The following is a 26,484-nucleotide window of genomic DNA, read 5'->3' as shown; positions in this document are numbered from 1 at the left end:
CTCGTACACATGCGCATTGTAAATTCTATTCGCGCAAACTAAGTTGACATTCGGTGCGGTGGCAGACGGAAACGACCGTAACAGCATTTCCCTTTAACAGTTGCTCCCATCAGCCACCACGTCGAGTGTCACCTTCGTTTGCGCGAATAGCGCGATGCGCAGTGCTTTTCTGATTTATATGTTTTACTTATATTTGGTATATGCAACAGTAAATCTATAAATTCCCAACTTTAGTGAAACCATGAACCTACCGAAAAAGTGTAAAATCATTTATGAATATCATGTGTGTAATGAACAGTGGAGAAACACTTTTTTCTTTATTAATACAGGAAATGACTCACAGTGTTCATTTTGTGATGAAACGATAACCATATTTAGGATGTAACATCTGAGAAGACATTACGAAATAAAACATTGCTAATATGGCTGTGAACTTTCCAAGGAAGAACGCAAAATAAAAGCTGCTGAGTGTGTGAAAAAAACTGTAAAGAAGTAACAAACATTATTTATAAGGCAATCAACAGTTCATAATAGCGCTGCTGAATCAGACTGCATGGTAACCTATGACCTTGTTAAACACATCAAACCTTTTTCGGGTGACGAATTTATTAAGCATTGTATGCTAGAGTGTAATAGCACATTGTTTGATGATTTTAGAAGCAAATTTGAAAGCATTCCAGTGTTAAGAAGGACTAAAGTGCTGCGCATTGCCTCAGTGACGAATTGACGAACTCATACAACAGCTGAAGACTGCCTGAATGATTTTCTTTTGTATTCTTTGGCAATAGTCGTCAACACAGATCACGAATAAACTGCACAATTACTCATCTTTATCCGTCAAATTAATGAAAATTTCGTCACCACAGAGGAAGTACGTGGCCTACAATCAATGAAAGAGAGAACCGCTGGTCAGGATACGCTTAGTGTGCTGCAATTTATGTGGATAAAAGTAGCCTGTCCTGAAACAAAATGACAGGAATTACAACAGATCGGACAAGAGTTGTTAGTGGGAAAAATGTAGCCTTTAAACAACAAGTTACAAACACAAAACACAGACAGTTAAATATTTTCTTTTCGTTGCATTTTGTGTCAGAGGAGCCTTTGTAAAGATACACTGGTCTTAAAGCATGTGGTAGATCCTGCTGTTACTACGGTGAACACAAGAAGAGCAACGGCACTCCACCATAGACTGTCCAAATCGTTTCCTGTCGAAGCAGAGTGTAAAGACGTAATTTACCACAACAGTGAGATGCGGTAGAACTCTTGCAAGGTTTTCGAATGCTTTTTAACAATGTTATTACTTATGGACACGAGGAAATATCTCATGATTTCATTACAAAAATAGTACGTGAGGAGTGGAGATATGAGATCATGTTTGCAGCTAATATATTTAGGAAACTAACTTAAATGAATTTGATATTGCAGGTAAAGGACTTGTTTATACATGAAATGGGGAAGCATGTAAATCTACTCAAAGCAAAACTAAATCTGTTTCCGAGGTTATTAAGTGAAGATAATTTCTGTCATTTCCATATGTTAGGAAAACAGAACGTGCCTCAAAGTGCTTCTGTTAAGAGTATGGATCTTTGCAGTGTCTGGAGGACGAGGTTACAGGAAGCCAGGACTTTAAGAAAACTGAGTCTCAGCTCAATATGCTCTCTCATCCTGTCATTGATTGTATTGACTCAGCACCTAAGGATCTGGAAGTTAGAACTTATGGAAATGCAGTCAGATTACACTGTAAAAGAAGTGTTTGTCTTTTACAAATCTTTGTATGCTGAAAACTTTCCGTGTATGAAACAATTTTCTGGGAGAATGTTCTCTATAATTGGGTTTACATACATTTGTAAGCTATGCTTTTCTTGCTTGTACCTCAATACGTTTGGATATAGATGCTCTATGACAGAAATTAAGTTGCAGGTTGTGATTCAGTTCTAAACAAGCAGTATGATCCTAGATTTTTTTTTAAAAAAGTATCTTTGGTAAGGGAGATAGGAAATGATTGCCTCATTAAACTGATTGAAAATTAAATGTTCTTGCAGCTATAGACGATTAGAAGTTAACACAATAAATAAATTGAGTAAAGGTGCCGCAATTTTATTTTATTTATGTTCGTTACTTTTTATGACACAATTTATATCTTTTCAGAAATGCAGAGTTACCAAATGAATGTAATAATTTTAAAAGGTGTGGCCCTCCACTAAACTCCGTGTCCACAAAGTGGCTTCTGAGCCAAGAAATTGCCCACTCCTGTTCTAGATAATATCCGTTTCAGTTCTATTTAATATGTATGTACTCTTTGGTGCTTCTTCACTCTGAAACTAATTTCTTCTTTGTATAGTTTCCAGTACGTGTATGGCTTCAGCCCACTGGGGATTATAGAGAGCTGGCGATTAAAATTGCAACACCATGAAGATGGCATTCAACTAACGTCAGAAAGGCAGGAAATTTACTAGATTCTTGTTTATACAGATGGTTAGCATTTCAGTACAATCGTAATAAGTAGACAGGATTGATTCTACCTGGTTGTTAGTGAAAAGATCGTTCTACACCTGGTTTAAGAAGGAGAAACATTTAACATCACCTGTCGGAATTCAACAGCCGCCAAATCTTAGCTTATTGAGATTACGGTATAGCACTTCGCCATATTGCTTCTCGCTTTCGCAAGACTGTTAATTAAATATGAAATCGATGGGTTCAGGGGAACCATAATCAACGTCGTGTACGAGACTAGCACCCAAGAATATGCAGAAACTGTTTCCTCAGCCATACAGTATAACACAGCCTCGCCACGTAACTTGAATCATGAAGTGGGGTTGTTTGCAACAAGATAGTACAACGAAGCATGGAGCACTGCTGACTCGCGACTGCTACGGTCACAGGTTCGAATTCTGCCTCGGGCATGGATGTGTGTGATGTCCTTAGGTTGGTTAGGTTCTATAAAAGTTCTAGGGGACTGATGACCTCAGATGTTAGGTCCCATAGTGCTCAAAGCCATTCGAACCACTGCTGACTGTCAGCACGATAACCGTTGTTGTAGATCCTCTTGACACGGCTGCCAAGAGAGACGCGTCGACGGTCGTGCACCCGACCACAACACTGGACGCTGAACACGTCGGCTTTTCAGATGGGTCCCTATCGCTTGAATAAGATCACTATAGACATATCTGTGTAGTTAGTTCAATACACACATGGATAAAATCAGTACTAATCTGAAATGTTTTAATGTAATACGTATGATTCATCTGTTTCAACCGGATGGCAGTAGTATAAATGAAAACTGGTAGGCCATACACATTGCTGAAGCTGTAGATGGGTCGTGATGGGTGACTGATAATATTGCTCAGAAAACGTATGCACATTTTCGTAACAGATACATTGGTCAAGTTGTGTTTAAAATCATCTACTTAGTTCGTAACCTAGTCCGCTGGATGATTAAGGTAGCAAAATTCATCATTGCATGGGTGAAAGAAATAGATATTCCATTTCAGGGAAAAAGTGTTCTCTTCACATTAGTTAATTTCTGTTACTCATTTACAATGAGTAACGAGAGAAATCGTGAAGTCCTACTAATTCTGTGCTTGTAGTAGTGAGGTAAGGTGTCTGCCATTCAGAAGCTGTAAATGTAACTACGTTAGTATGTTATCTGACACACACATGCTTGGGATTCCCTGCCACAGTTGAGGAACTGTTATAAATGATATCGTCACTGATGCCGAAAAATGGGCTTTGAGCTTAGGTAGTGATTGTAAACGTCGTTCCGTATACTACCGCTATTCTTTTTTCTTCTTTTTGTTGTCTTCTTAGGGGACTGAAGACCTCAGATGTTAAGTCCCATACTGCTCAGAGCCATTTGAACCATTTGTTGTCTTCATGTGTCTTTCTCCCGCATCGGCACAATATCGGCATGGTTATTAAGGAATTTCGCATCGTTAACTTAAACGGTGGCCTGATACCCTTCCCCTGTCGCAATTCCGTTATGTACCCCCCCCCCCCCCCCCGCCCACACTCCCCCTTCCCCCCCCCCCCCCCCTCCCGCCGCCAGGGACAAATATGTGTACATTAACTATATGTGAGTAGTGCTATTCATGTGGAAGTGAGCGAAAATTTTATATATGTTATCGAATCGGAAACTGAGACTGAGAGGGTACCAGCATGGTAATTCCGTAATGGGGTGTGGGAAACCGCCTGAAAACCACATCCGGACTGGCTGGCACACCGACCCTCGCTGTTAATCCGCCAAAAGGCACATCGTTCTAAGACACGCGGGGAATTACTGACTGTTGTTGTCCATTTTTGAACCAGTGGTTACTATAAGAACGACGATTTCATAACGTGAACATACAGCTTGAGGTAGCTAAGACAGGCAGCCGCAAATATAGCCAGAATGAATAATTAAATGGAGATGCATTTTCGCCAAGGTACAGTAGGCAATATGGCGAATTTTCGTAGGTCGACAAGTAATTTTTATCATCTATAGCTATCAAATTATCGCACGGAGCATTTTTATTTATGAAAATATATAACTTTTTCCATGGAATTAGAAAGAAGCTTCTAAGAGAACTTCAGTGACGTAACATGTATGGGACTTGATCAAAAAGCATCAAGATAACAGCTCCACAAACCAGTGTTCCGTCGTCAGAAGAGGAGATTTCTTAAACGTCGGCCCTATTACACCAAATTTAAGCAAACAAGAAACACAGGTACGGTTGGTGCGTCACACCAAATGCTCAAAATTTTGATCTTGAACATATATACACGCTACGAAGTGATTGTGAAAAAATAATACTGCACGTCGAATTTCATCTAGTGCTAACGGCAGCACAGGCCCGTATTATAAACCATTTTATGCCTTTGGGAGTTTTCGGTATTTCCTACTAGAACTATTGTTTTAATTTTCGCCACAGATTTTGGTGGGTGTGCATACGATTTGCGTTACCCGAACGACCGTTCCAATGCTCTACAAATGCGCTCTTAATGTGATCTGCCATTCGTTAAGCGGTATGGGAGGGCCATCCGTCATGTTGGCAGTAAGTCGAGATATTTGCGAGCATTTAGGTTTCCATCTATAAAACAGGACCAGCGAATGAGATCTTCAAAACGCACATCAAACGTTGATAGACGCACGTTGTTTTTATTCACTTCTTTAAGTCAGTGTGGATTTTCAACTGACAATAGTGAATACTCCGAAGACCGACTTGCCAATGATCCTTCCTCAAACAAAATTTTACATGTCTGTGCCATATCACTTCCTATTTTTCACAGATAACATTCGAAGAACTGAAACAAATTTCGGAAGTCATTGCTATGATGCTGTAGTTGCAGCTAAATGTAATGGAATGTAGTGTTCGCCAATCGCACGTTTGGTTGATTTCTCTGATGCTTCCGAGATCCTTCTTAGGGACATTTCATTGTGTGTCACTGCCGCTAAAATGTTAGTTTCATTTCTTTCAACAACTGCTCCTTGTTTTCTTTGGCATATTTTATTATCTCCACTTCTAGTTCCTAGAACCTTTTGTAATGTTTGTAAAGAGAGATCGTGAGTGCTTGGCACAATCTATATATTCTTCAGCATAAAACTGTACCGCTGCTCTAATAGTTTGGTGACATTCCCTATAACTCATATTCACTTTTTAGACTGTCGTATACATCGTGAATATCTGAACAGCTTTCCGAGCAAGTTAACTGACTGCTAAAAGAGCAGGACACAGACAGACGGTTCTTAAGAGCACGGTAAACTCAAGAACCATACCTGAGTTCATGTTTTCCTTGAATTTGGTGTGATATGGAAAACGTATATGTAACCTCTTCTCCTGACGGCGGCACAGTTGTTTGCCACACTCTTATCTTGACACTATTTGATCGAGTCCCATACATTTAATGTTGTTGAAGTTCTCGTAGAAGCTGCTTTCAAATTACGTAAAATAAAGGTAGAGGGCGTAGAAAGGAAAGAAACTTTTGATGTGAGCTGCATCGAGACCTTAGGTGGAATCAGCGGTGTCGAGTGAAAATGAATGTCGAATCACGATTCGAACCTGGGGTCTCCTGCTTATTAAATAGTTCCGTTAACCGCTGCGCCACAGTTGCGGCTGGGCTGTTGTAATTCTGGCTGGTCGCAATGTCCTTAAATATGGCATTTAAGAGTGATACATCTTGCCAGAATGGATGTGCCGAAGAAATGAAGATGCTTTTGTGTCGGCAAACACTCCAGTTCGTTGAGGATGAGATCTTGAACTAAAGACTACAGATAAATCAGCTTCCGAGGTACGTCGTGCCGGCAAGGCAATCAGAGCGGCTGTCTGCCAGAAACGATACCAACAGGTGGCCCTGGCTGCAACCTGTGAAGCCTCTGGCGGTTGACGTGTGGGAGAAACGGCGGACTGCTGTCGTGTCACACCTCAGTTGTGGAAGAGTCACAGGAAGCAGCACTCGACCTCAGCAGAGCACAGGCTGCGTCAGTGGGGGCCAACAAAGGCGCCCTCTCTGCAGCTGAGACAGGTGATACTTCAGTTACCACACAATTGCAGTCGGGAAAGTGGAAGCACTAGCATCATTGAAGACCGTGAGATCTTCGAGAAGAGAGAAGCTCCTAAAGGGGATTCAGATTAATTTCTGGAACAGTGCATAAAAAATTACAGTCAAATGGAATTGAAAATTTTGTTCGTTATCGCAACTCAGTTTCACCAACTATACTTATATACCACTGTTTGACTCAGAAGCAGCTACCAGTCAGTACCCATAGATTTGTCGGACGCTATGTAAGCACCTATAAGGAATGACAGTGACGAAAATCTAGGCCTCATTTTCACCTCCTCCTCTCCCCCCCCCCCCCCCACCCCCCACCCCACGCCTTCCCACCAGGCCAAGTTGTACCGATTACACCAGCAGTTGCCCAATTTCACGGGATTGTTATCGACCTCTTGGTGTGGTTATCCACTATCCACATCGGAAAGTGGAACTAAATGGTTCGTAATGTGACCTACTGCGGCTCGGTGGCACAGTGGTCAGCTGCCAGACTTCAAATCCATAGGTCTCCCATGCCTGTTCTTTATCTGGGAATTATCAATTATTTAACCTCTGGCAATATTTGTTGACGTGAAAAACGCCGAGCTGCACCGTTGTTAGGAATTCACGTTGAACTGTAGGGGCCTCTATATCTGGCTGGATAACTCAGTGTAAAGGTCGGAAGAAGGAAACAGTATTTCACCTCCAACTGGACCATGCCTAGTAAAGCACTGTGGTGTTCACAATAATCTTCGAATTCATGACTGCTTTACTTTTAATGTGCCTTGAGTGTCACGCCGGCTACGCTGTCACCGTGGCTGTACGGACTGTAAGAGCTCTGTATATTGACAGGTTGCTTGTAGAAGTACTTCTGAAGCAATAAGTATCACATGAATCGAACTCTGATCTTATAAAATGATTTCAGACAAAATTGTCTAGGAAGTAATTTCTCGATGCTACATATCCATAGGATGACAACTGCGAATCACCTGCAGACGACGGACCACGCAGAACATTTTGATGAGACATTGGAAGATATGCTGTAGACATAGGTTGACATGCAGTAGAGTGATTTGGATACTATACTGTCTGTCATGACATTTTTCACAACACAGAATATCGAACATTACAGGTTTAAAGCTTTTTCATTGATCTATAATAGCGAGAACGAAATAACATTCGATATATTGTTCGCTTTTCATGTTGGCGATGCCGAGGAAGATTACAAGAAACGAATCTTCGCGTCCATTGAAGAAACCAGACTGATCCTACGCACACAGACGCTCAAGGTAAAGAGCCTGAGCGTTATGACTCGAAACATCGATCTCTAATCTACAACCAAGGTGGCCTAGCATGGATTTTTGCACCTGCCCTGATAGTCGGGCTTCCAGAAAAAAGGATTAGCTAATTTGGCCCGTATGAAATCCTACATCGCTCGCCGGTCATTGTCTACGAAATTGGCGATGATGACCTACATTGAGGTGACGAAATCGTAGACACGTCGTCAATATTTTTAGAATAAACCCCCAACACAATCCTGAAGCGCTGACTGACGATAGTAGCTTTCGATATAAGGAACATGAAGACCTGAACGATAACCGCGATAACTACCCGGAAGTAACAACATTTGGATGCCAAGGTGACCATGAGGACATGAACCCGTGGATCCTCAAGGATGATCGATTCGATCGAGATCCAAGAATCTTTAATCCACACTGAAACAGCAGGTCACTGCTCTGCGACGGAGGTGAACAGTGCGAAGTGGTGTGATTAGTCTGTCGTGGTGTAGCTTTGACCGAGTTTGGCTGGGTTCCCCTGTTTGATTCCCGCTTCCTGCAGTTATTTATTATAAAACATTCGTGAGATGTTTCTGGGAGATACATAGTAGTGGAATATTCAAATTTCCTGGAAATTATATGAATTTTTATGTATCAACACTCTCTGCTGGGCTGGCAGATCACTGCCGTTTATACTTTAGAATTCATTCAATAAAGTACTTTCTGTGGGAGCTGTGAATTCATCTTCAAAATCCTGCGATCGTAGGTTGCTCGATTTTGGAATCTACCTTAAAATACTTAGTTTAACCAATGAATTAATAAAACGTCTACGACACAGAGATATTATGGACTATACTTTTGCGTGGCTTATAGGAAGGACGAGAATGGTACATTCACTGGTTTCATTAGTACGTTTCAGGGTTCATATTGACACTCCTGTGGTACATACATCCATAATTGAAACCAGTATTCATCTCATTTTATTTTATTAAAAGCTGATAAAACTGGAATACTGCTGACAACAGAGGAAACATATCACAGTCCATCAGGGACATATCTACAATTATTCGAAAAATGAATACGTTAGGAAACAAGTTGACTTAATTTTGTGATGAAATGTAATCACAGTTAGCAGATTTTCAGGCTACAAATTTGTATGTAAGTGTGTGTTTGTTAGTTAAGAAGTGTAAATTTAGATTAAGCGTAATGTAAATATAAATTCGTGTATTCCTTCATGATCACAGGTAGTAATGAACTTTGAATGAGAATGAATTATCTCTGTAAAACGAATGTAATTTTCACTTGATTGTAGTTTTTGATCCATAAAAAAAATTGAAATTTTCCCATAAATATGAACAACACATCCGCTGCAGACGTCTTCACACGTTCGTGAGTTAGTATACACATATGATTTTTGTCGTTATAGTTAGGAACCTGTTAAGATAGATAACGATCACTGTCATTGAATATACCTCACGTAACCTTTGCAAATATCATAAATCACGTTTGAAATTTTCTACGGTCTACGACACATTTCTGTGATTTTATTGAAGACTCAACAACTAACAGAACTACGAACATCATCAGCTAACTCAATATTTATAAGTAAGCTCAACTTGGTTCTGTAGGCGATCGTTACAGTTAAATTTGTAAGAACAATCGGAACAAATCGTTAAACTGCATTAGCTAATTCGCATGGGTTACTGACAATAGTGGTAACATGTATACCTGACTCATATGCCATAGGAGCTACGAGTAGTATCTCTGCAAATTTGAAAAATTGTTCTGCGATGAAGAGTTTAGTATCATATACATTGCTGTAAAAGTTTGTACAGAAGTGTTAACTTTGCGACCGAATTGAAAATATATGTTCATGAAAAATCCATCTGCTCCAAGAATCAGTTTCATTTAGATAATCGCAGAAAACATACTGGAAAATGTTACATACATCTTTGTGTTACTAGCTCTGTTCCAAAGATGTAATTTGTTTGTAATCCTGTAACATATTTACAGCAGTAAGATAAGATACTAGAACCGGTTTCAAGCTGAATCATGTATTTAAACGTGAATGAGCAATGTATACTTTTACATACACGATTATATTACTAATGTATAAAAGTGCCTATTTAACATTAATATATATCCGAGGAACATGGATATCAACTAACTGTAGATTTGCAACATGGATCCAAGATTACAAACAGATCTCTGCTTCTCATCAAAAAGTTCTCAAAACCAACCTCTCAAATGTCCGGAATAGTTATAGTTGACTTTCCAAACAGGCAACACCGACCATTTATTTACAAAATGGGTAGACAGATTCCGGTTACTCGATCTATTGCTAGACGAGGATGGAACTTTCAAAGGGAGAACTGGCAAACATTCCCGAAAGAACTTGATAAAGCTATCAGAAGGATTCCTGCTTCACTTGAAAATTATGACAGATTTATTGGTGCCGTAATCTCTACTGCAAAGAAATGTATGCCAAAGGGTTAAGTAAGGAATATATTCCAGGGTGGAGCCATGAATGCGAAGAACTTTATGAGTCATATATGGTGAATGGTTATCCTGATCTAGCTCATAAACTGATTCAAAAACTGAATGCATCAAGAAAAGAGAAGTGGATCGAAATAGTAACCAAGTTGGATTTTGAGTAATCAAGTCGCCAATGCTGGAGCTTCCTGAAGACGTTCGGTGGAAGTAACCTGCCAATTCGGGTAGATCACTCAGTGACGCCAGTCCAAATAGCAAACAGAATTATTTGGTTTTCGAAAGCCTCACGAAACCAAACCATAATAAAAATAAAAATGGAGCTTGGCAACATTCGTCAAATAACACCTGTTGGTACACTATTCTCTCAGGACTTCACATTGAAGGAACTGAAAACGGCTCTCCAGGGTGTAAGGACAAGCAAGTCATCTGCTTTTGACGGGATACCGCCTGGATTTCTAACTTGCTGTGGGAAGAAACTAGGCTTCGGCTAACAAAACTCTTTGTACCAGTTCCAAAATCAGGATGTCTACCAAACTGTTTCAAAAGTATCACTGCCCGGAAACCGAATAAACATTTAGTAGAAAGTTATCGCCCAATAGCACTTCTCAGTTGTTTTACAAACTTTTGGAGAGATTTCTATTAAGGCGTAAAAATACCGGGAAATATGCTTGTAGAACAAGCAGGTTTCAGACCAATCACGAGGATCACAGATCACCTTCTAAACTTAAGAACACACATCGAAACGGGATTTGAGAAGCAAATGAAGACTTCTACAGTTTTCGTCGACTTAACTTCCGCTGACGATACAGTGTGGAAAGAAGGGCTCTGATATAAGCTGATCAGAGTATTTATCTGCCAAACAGTATTGACAAAAATCAATAAAATGCTCCCAGACAGGCACTTACGTGTAGTTCTACATCTACATCTACATTTATACTCCGCAAGCCACCCAACGGTGTGTGGCGGAGGGCACTTTACGTGCCACTGTCATTACCTCCCTTTCCTGTTCCAGTCGCGTATGGTTCGCGGGAAGAACGACTGTCTGAAAGCCTCCGTGCGCGCTCTAATCTCTCTAATTTTACATTCGTGATCTCCTCGGGAGGTAATCTCATATGCAAAAAAAGACAATTAAATAATGGACAACCACATGGGTTAGTAATATCCCATATATTTTCAAACTTTGTATTCGTGACTTCCCTGAAACCAGCGCAAATGAGTTTGGGTATGCTGACGATCTAGCACTTGCGGTTCAGCACAACGAGTCCAAAAGTGTCGAAATTACTCTTACCTTGCTGCACTCGCTGGGCAGTGTGTCTAAGGCGTTCAGACTCCAAACACGTCTCCGACGATTGTCTGGTTTGAAGGCATATGCGACACTCATCACGAAGAGAACGTGATGCCAATCCTGAGCAGTCCATTCGGCATGTTATTGGACCAATCTGTATCGCGCTGAGTGATGTCGAGGTTGCAAAGGTACATGGCTTTTTACACCTGTAAGCGGGTTTAGGGACATCTCGGTGCAGTCAAAGGTACTGTGTCTGTGATACAATATCCACAGGCAACGTCTATCTTCAAGAGTTCTGGGAACTTTGGTGATGCAATACTTTTTTGATATGTGTACACAGTGCTTCCCTACCAGAGTCACCTATATTTTCTTGGAGTTATTCGTTATAGGACGCTGTCTTCCATGAAGCATCTAGAAAAAAATTCTTGGAAATTAAGAAACGAAACAACCTTAACCGGAAACTCTGCAGTATTAGCTGGGGAGCATGAACAGATACACTTCGAACTTGGCGCTCAATTTAGTGTTTCCTACAGTTGAATATTGTGCTAGAGTGTGGATGAACAGTCCTCACGTAAACAAGATAGACACTCAGCTCAATACAACCATGAAAATTATAAGAACTACTACCTTATGCTGGTTTACAACACTCAGTTACACAGCTCCTCATCTGTTAAGAACACAGGAGAACCCGTAGAAAGAATATTCCAAAAGAATAAATAATCTCCAACTTCTCGTCCATAAATGTATTCCCAGCTTGAGAACAAACCCACTTCGTTTCAGAAATCGACCCTGAGAGCGGTCAAGCAGCTTGTTGATAGAAACCTTACCACTGAAAACAAATGGCATGAAATCTGGACTAGAAATGATCAACCTGAAGTGCGATATCGTATTGATCCTGTACAGAGACCCAAAGCTTCGAACTCCCACGGCATGAGTGGAAGAGAACAGGACACGGATTTCATGCATACAACCTGCAAAAACTCTGCAAGCTGCCCAGCCCAAGCTGTGACTGTGGAGCACCGAACCCGACCATCTGTCACATTGTCGACGAGTGTAAACTGGGAGCTTAACTAGGTGACCCAAACGACTTGGCCACAGCATCAAGCCTTGAATTAATTATGTGACTGGACATTAGAATATAATACCAGTTTTTAATGTACTACATGTATTTTTGTCTCTTTAATGTTACGTATTCTCGAGTGTATTTCATGTGTACGATAAGTAAATAAATAATAACCAAGTAACTTATGATATTTTATAGGGTCTGTATTACACATAAATCGCTGAGAACTACCACGTTGCTCTCTGTAGTCTGTTCTCATTCTAGACATGACACTGGTTTAGTCAGATAGCTGAAAGCATTTAGTAGTCACTGTTGCTGTAATAGTTTCTGAAAACATAAGAGTCCTCTGTAGCGTAACGAAGGCTACCTCTACACTCTTTTATCCCAGAACGGAGCATCAGAAATTATTTTGTATTTCGTGATCATACAGATGAGTTTCCTGAACGGTTACCATTGGTGCACACCATATGCTGAGTTAGACAAATCAATTGTTACGTCAGCTGTCTACAAGGTCCAAGGTTAAAAACGGTAACAGTGTTGAAAAATAACTTTTCGGGGAAACATCACAAGGAGCAGACGGTAGTCACTGCCATTTTCCGGTGAGTAAGAAGGCCTTACAGTACGCTTCGTCGTCATACAGCAGTTGACAGCTACATTTGACCCCCTTTGAAATGAAAAGAGGATAGTTTTAGCTCAACGTTCCAAGCAATTGGGTCCATTAGAGATAATTAACATACTCAGATGGATCGACGGTAAAAATTTTCTGCTGCTTTGTCCTAGAAATCATTCCGGGATTTTCATTACGAGATTTATGGAAACCTAAGTGATACAAGTCGTTAAGTATGGTTTCCTATAATTAGTTGCATTTATTGATAAAACTTCTTTAACTTCGCAGCTATACTTAGTAATTTACTCTAAGTCATGCAATATTGTGACTACCACATGGTTTATTTCATTATAGAATCGTTCATGAGCAAAATGTTTCATAAAGTACGACCGATTACACAGAGAATATAGAAACAGGCCCACATAATGTACATATAAAATTTCGGTGAAAGTTGTGAGACGATAGATGATTTTTTTTTATTTCCGGTTTCCATTGATGGCCAAATAACGGCAGGTATTAACTTAACAACTCACGTTAGTGTTTCCGAAACAGTTGTGACTAAGTTGAAATACAATATTCAACATTCATCTTAAAATGCTCTTCCCGAAAACGTTACCGTTTCAGCATAGTGGTTAGTGAAAACTTTATTGGCTTTACTAGGCTTCCCTGCTCACATAATCCCAGTCATTTATCCACAAAACTGGAGCATCGTTTTCTAGACTCACCAATTCGGCAAAAAATCTGGTTGAATGACGAAGGGAGAAATCGCCCTATCTGAATTAGTAAGTAGTCCAAATACTTTACAGCATGTAAAGTCCTGTAGTAACTGCAAAAGTCAGCCCTAAATATTACTTTCCAGATTGATGACATCTTTATGACGAGGAGCATAGAGTGGTCGTAGCCTTTTGGACAAACAGAGTATCGATGCAACTGGAACCATCACTCTACCGGAGTGGCCAGCAGTTGTCATTCTTTTAGAATTCTTGTAAGAACTGCTCAATCTTAACAGGGACTAACTTTAGATACATTAAGAGAATAAAAAGAAGAAACAAAAATTCTGATATGATAAAATTACCATGGCAGTAGTGTAGCAAATGGCTGCATTATTCAAGTGCACATATCGTCAAAAGTAACCTGAGGGTACTTGTTTACGGTGAGTAGATTCCACGGAGAGTTAACTTAGGAAGAGGGAGCCTTACCTGCGATAATCAAGGTCTTGGTCAAACCAATAAACATTGATATAAATTAATGTGAATAGGAGAAGGACATTTTTATACGGAAAATAACAGTGCAGCTGCTATTAACAGGAGGTTTGAAATTCAGTACAACTTGCAAAAACAGATTGGCAGATACCCTCTAACTCAATTAGAGTGGACAGATCACCTGAACTTCTAAGTGCAAACATGAAGCAGTCAGTTGCAACGTCAGTCACTTATTATGAGGCTCAAGTTGTATGACGAAATGCATTTCAGTGAATGTTAGCATTAAACTAATCACAAGAAATTTTTGAAATTAACTTTATTTTGCTGTGCAGTAATCCACGTGTTATATGTTTTCAACAAAACCCACTAATGACGGTGATTTATCTTTGACACTAGTTTAGGGATCACAAACAATGCGCGTCATGTCAGACCCACATATTCGATACTGTCAACTATGTAATTTAACTACGTCCTAAATCAGGCCTTTGTTAACACATCTGTAAGCAGATGGGACTGTTGCTATTTAGACGACACCAAACAGTTGCCTCTGATACTACATATTATAGCCTGATGTGACACAAGCCCACTCGGCTTAGTTCTGATGTCGCATACACTTGAACATGCAAGAATATTGCCTCATCAGTAACACGGTAAGGATGAAGCGTAGTTATAATTTATATCTCTTAATGAGTACTATATTTACTGCCAGTGCGTATCCATTGTACATCAGAACTAATACTGTAATTTTTCTTGTCTTCGTAGATTTATCTCTACTGAACTTTAACGCTGTAACGCTGTTTGTGCATGTGAAGCTAGGCTTTTGCCACAAATATCTTATTACGATCAAAGCTTTGATTCTAAATTGCTTTCAACAATGAAGAACTCACTCATATATACGTTTCCAATTAGTAAGTCCACTCTGTCGTCTTCTTCCTTATAGGTAGAGGCCCTTTACGGAATATCCTTCGGCACACGTGATCGAGTCCTACAATTCTGCACAGGCACCTCAACATTACAGAACCACTTCTTTCCTCATGTAGAATATTTACATAGCTCAAATTAATGAAAATCTTTACCATAATGTTGTCTTAGTAGAAATGCATAAAATACTATGTAGATTCAAATTATGCATTTTAAGCTTTAGTGAGAAATTTATTTATTTTTTTCTCTAAGATTAGATTAGAGCTTCTGTACGAAACGCATAATGCTAATGTGATAGTAGCTAACCACATACTATTAGTGCCTCTAAGTTTGTGCTAAAACATACTTACCGTAGACAAAGAACGTTTCATGTTTTGATCCTGCTTTAACTTTTACTGCATTCAAAATTATAAACGCTACAGCTATGAAAATGTAAGAAAGGCATTTTATTACTCCACGTTAACAGCGAAATTGTATTCTCTCTCTAAATTTTCATTTATCTGGAGTGGTGTATGTGATAGAGAAACACTTCCCACATAGGTAGTTAACTATTCGTATTGTTATTAATATTATTAATAATATAAATCTGAGCCCACACTTATCTAGACTGTAACAATAATAATAATAATAATAATAATAATAATGATAATAATAGCTATGATAAAGATGCACCTCACATTCCAATTTTTCAAAGCATAATACCTTAAGAAAATGTAGATAGTTGTAGATTGTATTCTTTTCCAGACATTAATGGTTCAGGTCTGTATAGTTTCTTAATCATTAAGTAGTTTTTACATATTTTTGGAATGAAGAAATATGTATGATAGTTATATCTATCAAAATTTTGTAGAAATAGTTTTAGACATATTTTACTTAATGTAGCGATCATGTTTTGAGCTTGATTTTTTCACTTTTTCGTTTGATTTTTTCTTTGGTTGCGCCCTGCTCCTGTAGGCGCACGTGAGCTAATGAGCCGGCGACAGACTCGAATTCAGCTTACCCCGTCCGAGCCCGCAAAGTCGTCCCGGAGGGGACGGCTTCCCGCTCGACTACAAATACGTTAGTATTCCGCATGCATCCTCTCTGAGCACTCTATTTAGATTTACTATATTGTGTAGTAGCTGAATGTTCAGAATGTCCTGTGGAATATGTTAGTTTTCATTTACTCTGAACAAAAAATACGGAAACGGAAATAAATTACATTAAAATAAACTTGAGAAATCTTATGTTTGTTACCAGCTGTGGCTGTACTGATTTTTTTAATACTTCTTTATAAACAGCTTCAGTCTAACTACAGACAACAATATTCCCAGTTTTGAAAGCAAGTTAGAATTCTCTGTGATGAAGGGATATTACGTAATAGAATTGGTACTTCTCTAATATTCGAAACCAACACGAGGAATAAAATGAATAAGCTGCCTTAATATCATATTTCCTACACAGTCTTAGAGAATACGTGCTCCAGTTCAAGTATACAGTGCTGGCCGTTGTGGCCGAGTGGTTCTAGGCGCTTCAGTCTGGAACCACGCTGCTGCTACTGTCGCAGGTTCAAATCCTGCCTCGGGCATGGCTGTGTGTGATGTCCTTAGGTTAGTTAGGTTTAAGTAGTTCTAAGTCTATGCGACTAATGACCTCAGATGTTGAGTCCCATAGTGCTTAGAGCCATTTAAATCATATTATGTATACAATGTATCGTGGCAACATCATGGACAAGGAACTTATTGAACGGTCAGAGAAATAAGATAGTACGAGCAAGCAAAAATCAATTTAAGATGTGGGTTAGAGTTCAACGTCTCGTTCCCTTCGAGTCACCAGAGATAGAGAACAAAGTTGTCTGGGAGTGGGAGACGGCCGTTTCCTAGCATTTACTGAAACGGTTTACCTAAGATTGCCTATACTGTGTTCTAATCATTATTTTGCATATTACTACTCCAGGACCTAAAATTTTACTGAGCATTTTCCATTCCGTTTCCTCATATCACACTTTTAATCCAGTTTTTCCTGTGATTTCGTGATACGTTTGATCTAGAAACTTCCTCTTCCTTGTTCTAGATGAATTCTTTCGAATATTATCTCTTTAGCTCCTTATCCCACTTTCTCATGATCTTGTCTAAGATCAGATTGAAGAGACTCGGCGAGAGACGATCGCCTTGCCTAACTTCAGTGTTAATTTTGAAGGGATCGGAAACTTCTAGTAGGAATTCAACTTTTGGAGTTGTGACTAATTGCCTGATGGTTTTGGCGATACCTGCTTATTCCTATGTTAGGAATACTGTCTGTCTGCTTACCGAATCGTAGCCTTTTTTGAGATCAACGAATGTAACAACTGCGTTAAGGTTCCGCATTGTTCTTATCCTGAGGAATATTTTCTATTTAAATATTTGCTGCGGGCACGATAAACTTTTTCTGAACTCTGCTTGGCAGTCGTCAGTTGTGTGTTCTGCTTGGTCTTCTATATTATTCGGTAGACCTTTGGATACAGTTTTGTCGGTGAGTGGAAGTAGAGATATACCTCGGTAATGTCTGTCCTGTCGCCTCTTATGTCGGGGATAGATAACGGTTTGTTCCCAGTCGTCCAGTGGTCTTCCTTTCTCCCAAAAATCTTAATAACATCATAAAACATGGTTTCAGATGCCCGCTCCGCTCCCAGTGTACACGTTTCAGCTATTATCCCATCTCCACTTGGAAACTTTGAAAACTTTGTAGCAGTCCCCGGTATTTGTAACTATTGTCTTTATTCGTTTTTGTTATATTTCCGTTTGTTTATTCGAATTCTTTGATGTCAGTTTTCTGATCTCCTTGAATATGTTCCAGTCTCCCTCCTTTTTTCAGAAGATCAATTTTTTCCAAAGCTGTTTGTCGACGATCTATCCCTTGGTCACGTATCCTACTCCACCATCTATGTTTCCTTTTGTTGGTGATTGTTCTGATTCATTCACCGTTTCTATAAATGCTTCTCTGACCTCGTCCCAATTTCCCATCTTCTTTGTGTGAAGCTTTTGAACGAATTTGCTGCTGTTGTCTGACAGCAATTATGTTTCAATTTTATCGACTTTCTGAAGTTTGGGATTTAGTATTTTAGGTTGAAATTTGGCTTTGATTTGTGTTAAAAAATAGTGAGAATCTATAATTAGTCTCCTTCTGGCTCTCACGATCATGATTTATCTACGGTTTTGTTTAGTTATTGTCACATGATATAGCTGATATGGTGCTGTGGGTGTATTGAGGGAAGCTCCGGTCTTCTTCCTCTTTGGTAATTTTCTGAAAAAGGTTGATATTAGGTTTAACTCGAATTGTCTGCAAAAGTTGATGAGGCTTCCTCCATTCGTACTGGTGCGTCTGTGTGCAAAAAATTTCCTACTTTTGCCTTGTATTTTTCTTATATGCCGATCTGTACGTTGAAGTCTCCTACGAGTAATTTTATATTGTGAGTTCGTAGTTTTGAAGTTTCATTTTCAATTTTTTCCTAAAACTGTTCGACTTTTTCTGCCGGTGCTGTCGCTCCTGGAATTCTGGTTATTCTTCGTGTTTTACTGTCGATCAAAGAAATCGTACTAGGCTAACCTGGAACCACTCTATCGAACGGGCATGTAAAATTCCGCTTTATAACCAATTTTGTTCTTAAAGGGAGACAAACCGACAATTTCCGTCGACACTCAGGAGTCCGCATGAGAGATACGATGAGCAGTATTTGTTTGGGATGACTCCAGATACACATAGCAAAAACGAAGTGGAAATATCTTTCGAAACACCAGAGAAAAAACACCTGATGGCTCTTAGGAGAGACCCTAAGTGTAAGATTTTTTGATTCTTCGATAATCTGTTTGTTCAAATACTCAGTTAGTAATCAACAGGTGGATATTAATAACAGTAAAATATGTATGGGTACGCATCTGGAGCTCTTTATAGCGGAGGGACTGCAGAAGCTAATAGCCTGCAAGCTATATGTACGGTAAGATGCAATGGAAGAATTTAAAGCAATAGTAATTCAGTGGTGAAAGAGACATCCCACAAAATGCTAGGCTACTATCACGAATGATTTAGAAATAATGATCACCATTTTGGAAACCTTCCCGGGTACTACTAACATAAGGGATGTAAAGAAGAGTGATTCCTTTCGCACAGAGACTCATTTAGCAAGCCCTCGGATGCTGATCCATCGTCAGTGGCAGAAGATGCGAGAACCTCTACCTGCATTGTGGAGCGAATTAGCACTTAAATTCCGAGAATGTACGTTCCAAGAAACAATATTTTATTTCCTCCCATAACTTCACGCGGAATGACTTTAAAAGTAAATTCAGAGGAATTAAAACTCTTCCGGAAAATTTTCGACAGTCTTTCTTCCTGCAGACCGTTTTAGAGCGCAGCTTCAGATCGGAGAAATGATACCAGCAACCGACTTACCAAATGTTCGAATGTGTGTGAATTCCTAAGAGACCAAACTGCTGAGGTCATCGGTCCCTAGACTTACACACTACTTAAACTAACTTATACTAGGAACAACACACACCCATGCCCGAGGGAGGGCTCGAACTTCCAGCGGGAAGGGCCGTGCAATCCGTGACATGGCACCTCAAACCGCGCGGCCACTCCGCGCGGCCCGACTTATCACTCCACTCTCCTTTGCCTCCCCCGCGTATTCTTGGGCGGTATACATGAAGACATATAGATCATACATGTTTGAGACCTATTTCATTAGAGGTAAAATTATATTTACTCAAGGCATACATAGGCAGAAGAAATAAATTTACAGAAGCCAACCAAAAAGCAGATTTTGTTAGAAAGTGAATTTTAACTGACTGTACCACTAGACAGTGTCTAGTTACCAGTGCCTGAACATGCTAGTAACTGTAAGTTTTTATTCTCGTGCGCATATCGTGTTGCTCTGATTTTTTAGGCTATAACTCGTATCGCTGGGACCTAAATCAGGCGACCTACCGATATTTTTGTCTTCATGAACCTGATATTGGGCCTTAACCACAGTATCCTATATTTCGAAGTGTTAATTTTTATCAATACTTGTTGATGTTCCCGTGTTCTGATTCTATATTCCGTTAAAACATGTTTTACAAAAAATATTTCTGCATACTAGAGACCGCCCGTGGCCTTCACCTGCCAAATATGCAGCTCCCTTGCATTCAGAACTGTTTTCGAAGTATTGGTGCTTTCTGCCAGAGCGTACCTCCAATACTTTCTTTATCGTAAAAATAAAGATTTTTCACAACCTTGCTGTGTCATTGACATGTAGGACTGGTTTTCGCTATATCATCCCTACTATATAGCAGGTCTCCGTGTCCTAGGTAACAGACGTCATTTTTATTTTAAGTGTTACGTGGGCTAATTTAATGCAGTTTTGCAAGACACGGGTGGTATTCGGTAGTTATAAGAAAAAGGACGTTAAATTGAAACGATACCGTTGCACAGACAATTTCAAATCTCAAACATCTTTGATGTATATAGACCGTGTAGTCATGCAATGTCACTACGCCAGTGTGGCGTAGTGGATAGCTTGTCTGCATAGTGAACAGAAGGCCTGGGTTCGAATCCCGGGCTTGGTACAAAGTTTCATTCGTAGTTTCAGTCTGCATATATACAAGAAGAAGTTGATTAGGCATTTACATCCTGCTGACGACGGGGTTATTTCAAACTACTAGCTCAGGTTGGCTATAGATAGACCGGGAAACTGGCGACGCCATCAACTCAGTAACGCTCCTATCAGATTTAGCGATATCTGATTCTGTAAGGTCATACCTAGACCATACGTTTTCAGAAATGTTCCTATTAAGTTTGAGGAAAACAAATATGCTGCTCGGATGTGAAAATTAGAGAGTAATAAGTTTCCAGAAATATTCCCTCTTCCGTTCATCGTGTTAAGCTAGTTTATTACGGATTAATTCAACAACATTCAAAAAATTGTATCTTTCAACTTAAAAGTCAGGAAAATAACTAAATTTGAAACTATTCAACTTGAAAAACACTGTATAACATGTAAGGCTATGAGTAATCATTATAAAAATTTCTTTAATACACTCATACCTACCTGACTCTCAAATTAAGACATTATTAAGAAAAAATTGTACAATAAATATCTCTGGAAATGAACTGGCATAAATATAAATGTATAAATAAGTACAGGGCATAAACCGGGAATACATACGCTCCAACGTGCTATTCGTATATGTATTGCTAAGAACCACTACGAGAGACAGGAAATTAAATACTTCAAGGAACAGATTCACGTGAAAGACGTGATTCTCGATGTAGTGAGATTCAGATATAAGTGGTGTCTGGTTGGGTGACATATCTGAGTGCTAAAATACGGTTTACATTCAACTACCAAGCAACATTTCTTCATAAATCTCATTATACATCATACAGGGCAGCCCGATATTCAACGCAGGGAATTTACTGCTTGCATCTAATAAAATATCTTTGACATATTGTTAGGTTATTAGACAACTCCTTAATCTTTTAAGGCTTTGTCCTTCTTTCTAGCACTGTTTCCATCCGAGATGTATGTTGCATCTACTGACACCGATAAACTGTTAATTCTTAGTGTGTTACTTACAACGTGTCTGCAGAAATATCTCTGAGAACGTAAGTTCTTATTTTGTATAGTAACAAGAGGTAATGTTGAATTTATATTGATTTTGCGTGTACAGTACTTTCATTCAAGAGGCTACTATCGTAATTTAAGTGTGCGACTGGAAATAATGTCACCCGAAGTTATTTAATATTGACTCGGTGTTGCGGTAATATTTAATGCATATCGCTTACTAAATATAACCTTCTGTATTAAAACTTTTGAACAAGTTACATTTAACACCAGAAAATAACTATTAACAGCCGCAGTGGTGATACTTGTAACGAGCAAGTACGTCGTACCGGCTGAGAGAATAGCTGGAGGTGATAATTAATTCTTGGTCTATTGATTGCATTAACACCCCACTTACGTAACACAGACAACCAAAGCTTTCTTGGTATTTGACACGCACCGATGAAAGTCGCTAACAAATTAGTGCCTGAATACTCATTCATACGAATTCAGTAAATTCGTTTCGAATATTTGATATTTGCTGTTGTAGAAACTTGCTTATAAACGTTACTGAACTTGGTATTTCGACGTCTCCTTTACAACGAGTAAACCAGATTAAACTCGGAACATAATTTGGGGGCTTGCGCAACTGGTCCAAGGGTTCACAAAGTAGGAGAAAGGCTTAAAACTTCAAACAGAAACCTAACATGAGAAGTTACGTTGCTTTTTTTTCAGGTGACGCGTTTTTTTCATAGGTATAAAAAGAAGTTAAACATACCACTTTAATGACTAGGCATACATTTCATGGGACTCGTATAGTAAAGAACTGGGATATAAATGCTGTTAGTCGATTCTTTTTAGTGCACATTGAATTTAGAACATAGCCAAGTATAGCGTTTAAAAGGGTCTCATAAACAAGAAGCAGAGACTGAAACTCATTATTTTGTACTATTAGGTTCCTCCTAATATGCAATTTGTACTGATATACACGTATGTCCGTTTTCTCATATACAGAATGCGTAAATATTTCATACATAAGATTAATAGATAGTACCTTAGGCACTTTTTCCTTTTTTTTTTTCGAGGAACATTATATTCGCAGTGTGTATATTAGTACATTTGCCTGTTACAGAATGAATGTTAGCGTTGATCAGCTTCGAATGTCCTTTTGAGAAAATCAGTATGTCACTTTTGGAGTATCATACATGACTGCTCTGGGTAGTACAATGTTATGGGTCAAGTCAATTTTATTCTGATTGAAGAACGTCATGTGACTAACAAAACCATTATTTATCGTTACTATTGGCACTTAATTACCTTCGTCACTCAGGCGCTTACCGACGTAACAGATTTCATTTAAAATAAAAGTTGACAAAACAATATGGCATAGGAATGTTATTTTTCATTAACACTTATCTATTTTAAAACTCTGAAAATTACTGTTGTCTAAAGTAATTAACTGTAAATCCGACAACTGTTCTAAAAAAAGAGAGAAATAATATGAAACGCATCAGCTCGCGGAATAAAAAACGGTTTTTCTCGAGTGCTCACTTACATTAGTCAAAAAACGCTAGAATTTATCCTAATATTTCAGAAGAGCTGCAGTACACTATAAAATATACGACATTTGATCGTGTACATGACCGAATTCGCGTGCCGGATTAACGACCATTTGGCGCCATCTCCATAACGAGTGACGGTCCTCGCTGATAATGCAGAAATCCCATGCTTGGGTGGAATGCGATTAGGAGAGAGGCAGCGTACACTATTCCTGTTCGTGTGGTGTGAGCTGATATGTCCTCCTGCTACAGCAATAGGCAAAGAAAAATTCAGAGTCTATCCAAGATTGTAATTTGGGCTGACTACATCTGAGGCTATCAACTATTCGCCTTCCACCTGAAAAATTAACTCTTCTTTAACTATTAGGATTTGCATTTACAACAAGAGACCTTTTTGTAGCTCTCTGCATGTTGCACATTAGTGTAAACTTGCACGTAGTATAAATTTGCTGCATGTCGAAGGTAACGACGGTCTATGCAAGTTCTGGGCATGAACTGCTATTTCATGCATGCACTGGTATAGAATAAATTAATTTGTGTCTAGTGGTAAAGTGTCTTGTGGACATTTGCCTTTATACCAATTTTTATATCATGGAAGCCAGCTATTTCCTGTTTATTGCAGAATAACATATTTCAGGTCAGCGCCTTCAGGGGTGCCTAGCTCGCCCCAAAATCACCATATACCGAAACTAGTAAATATGCATTCCTGTCTATTTGTTAGTACTGTGTATAAGATACAATAATGCTTCAGCTATTATAGCTGCAGATATGGTTTCTTGCTGTGGCAAGAAGTTTAAGAAGCGTTTTGTCTCCCGATCGTCTGAATACGCCCATGTTGGCTACTCATTACGTGGTATCTCAAACATTCTAGCCAGCGCAACATCTCGCATATCTCCAGTATGTTCTTTTCCCACTTCCTTGACATACATAATTTCCAGGCAAAGATGCCACCTACCCACAGGGGATTTTCTATGAAGTGCTTTCATCTTACGAGGCAGATACTTTTGAATATTATCATTATTATCTTCTTAATAAATAACTGAATTCACTGTGAAATTTACTCGTACTTCTGCCTTTTGAGTGATACCTGTTTCTTAGTAAGTGGCGACTTGTTTTAACATTTCGCTTTTGAGAAACTCCTCTTCTTTCCGTTTCTCATTTCTGTGCGTGTCACGATATTTGTTTTCTTCTCAGTTATCCGCATATCACATCTTAAGTACATACTTTCGACAGTTCAGTGAATAGCATTTTCAGTTGTTCCTCATCTTTACTAAACAGGTCAATGAGTTGAATTATGCAGCTGTAATGTTCGTCACCTGTAACTCAACTTCCGATCGCTCGTAACAGTTCGTACACTCCATACCTTACATGTATGTTGAAAGTAGTGGTGATATTTCAGAACCCTGTCTGATATTTCACAAAGTCTGCTCTGAAGAATGTGTATGACCCATGTGTTAGTAAACTGTTCTTATTCAAAACAAACAATTTCCTGCCCATTGACTTTGGTCGCATTGCCTTAAAAAATAATACACAGCAATCTGAAATATGGCCACCCTGAAGTTTATCACTGTTGACTGGTTGGCGCAGATGTAGTATTACTCGTTACAGGAACTGGAAAGCACGCATTTAATGTGTGATACAACGTGATACAATGGCCCAGAAGCTGTGGATAGAAGTACGTTAAACTTCGTCTTTCAAGCAACATGGAGCTGGTCAAGATTCTTGTCAAAGAACTGCAAGAAAATAGCAGAATATGAGGAAATTATTTAGGATTATTTGGGAGAAAATCTGTCAGATTTCCCATGAAATGCACACCTCCGAGGATAGAGTAAGAAGAGCAGTGATAGAGAAACAATAATGCTCCTGTTACTTAGTATGCAATCAATGAGGTGAAACGGTTTACTACCTAAAATTCGATTCCGTCAGTAAATTATCAAATTAATTTCTACAAGGACGAATATTCTACATTTATTATTGTGTAGAGGTGAAGTACCTGTCAACCATGATGGTATTTGTAATTGTCGTAGTGCCATGCCTGGAGGAACGGAAATTCATACCCCACCCTCCACTCATACCACCGACAAAGATACTCTGTAAATTTGAGATCTGGAACAGTACAAGATCGACTAATACGATTTGATTTGACGTCACCCATTTGAATGATGTATTTCATCGAGTGGTCATTCGAGATATTAGTCTTTTTGTCGGCAAGAGGACATAGATTCACCATCACGACGCTGCCTTCCACTTCGATGTTAGTGATCCTGAGCAGCTGTAGAAAGGGTAGTTTTGAATAGCTGAAGAGCTGATGTCCTTTGGCCAGGGGAATTGGCGGAAAGCACTCTTACAAATTTAATTCCTATGAGGATAAATGAAGCCTGAAACCTCAGCACAATCTGAGGAGAATCAGGATGGTGAGGTCCTAGTTGTCTGACGTGTAGCATTATGTGCTGCAGGGATATTTTGAGTGAATTTTATGCGTCGTGATACTGCATGCAGAGAGACTGGCGGTTGGGACTGCGAGTATCTTCTATTGAACTTAATCTGTTGCTATAAAATGGAAATTGTCAACAAATAACTAAGCATTCACGTCTGACTACTAGTCTTGTATCAGTTTAGAACCGCCTGCAACTTTTTTATTTGTCCTTATAGGTTAAGGGCACCCTATGTATACTGAGACATGGAAGTTCTATATCATAAGGAACCACATATACTGATCAGCCAGAACGCTATGACCACATACCTAATAGCCGGTATGACCACCACTGCCATGAATAACAGCGGCGAAGCGTCGTGGTATGAGTCTTTGGTAGGTCGCCGGAGTGACTTGGCACTTTATCTGCACACACAAGCCACCTAATTCCCGTAATGTCCGGGTAGGGGCGATGAGCTCTGACGCCACGTTCAGTCACATCCCAGATGTGTTCGATCGGGTACAGATGTGGCGATTTGGGGGCCCAGCATATCAACTGGAGCTCGCCACTGTGTTCCTTCAACTACTCTATTACACTTCTGGCCTTGTGATGTGGCTCATTATC

The 26,484-nt window shown here is 39.3% G+C and overlaps 1 protein-coding gene across 2 annotated transcripts in view; it reads left to right on the top strand.

Annotated features, from left to right (window-relative positions):
• Nucleotides 1-26,484, top strand: part of LOC124555671 — a 443,175-nt gene that overhangs the window by 237,550 nt on the left and 179,141 nt on the right. The window contains exon 2 of one of the 2 annotated variants that reach the window (XM_047129666.1): nt 16,307-16,411. The exons of the other annotated variant lie outside the window; for it this stretch is intronic. Within the exon in view, the coding sequence (XP_046985622.1) occupies nt 16,307-16,411 (105 nt within the window). The remainder of the gene's footprint in view (nt 1-16,306; nt 16,412-26,484) is intronic. 2 annotated transcript variants of the gene reach the window in all.

This window comes from Schistocerca americana, chromosome X, assembly GCF_021461395.2.
Source record: "Schistocerca americana isolate TAMUIC-IGC-003095 chromosome X, iqSchAmer2.1, whole genome shotgun sequence".
NCBI lineage: Eukaryota > Metazoa > Arthropoda > Insecta > Orthoptera > Acrididae > Schistocerca > Schistocerca americana.
Note: the sequence above shows the minus strand (reverse complement) of the source record. Positions and strands in the feature narration are given on the sequence as shown.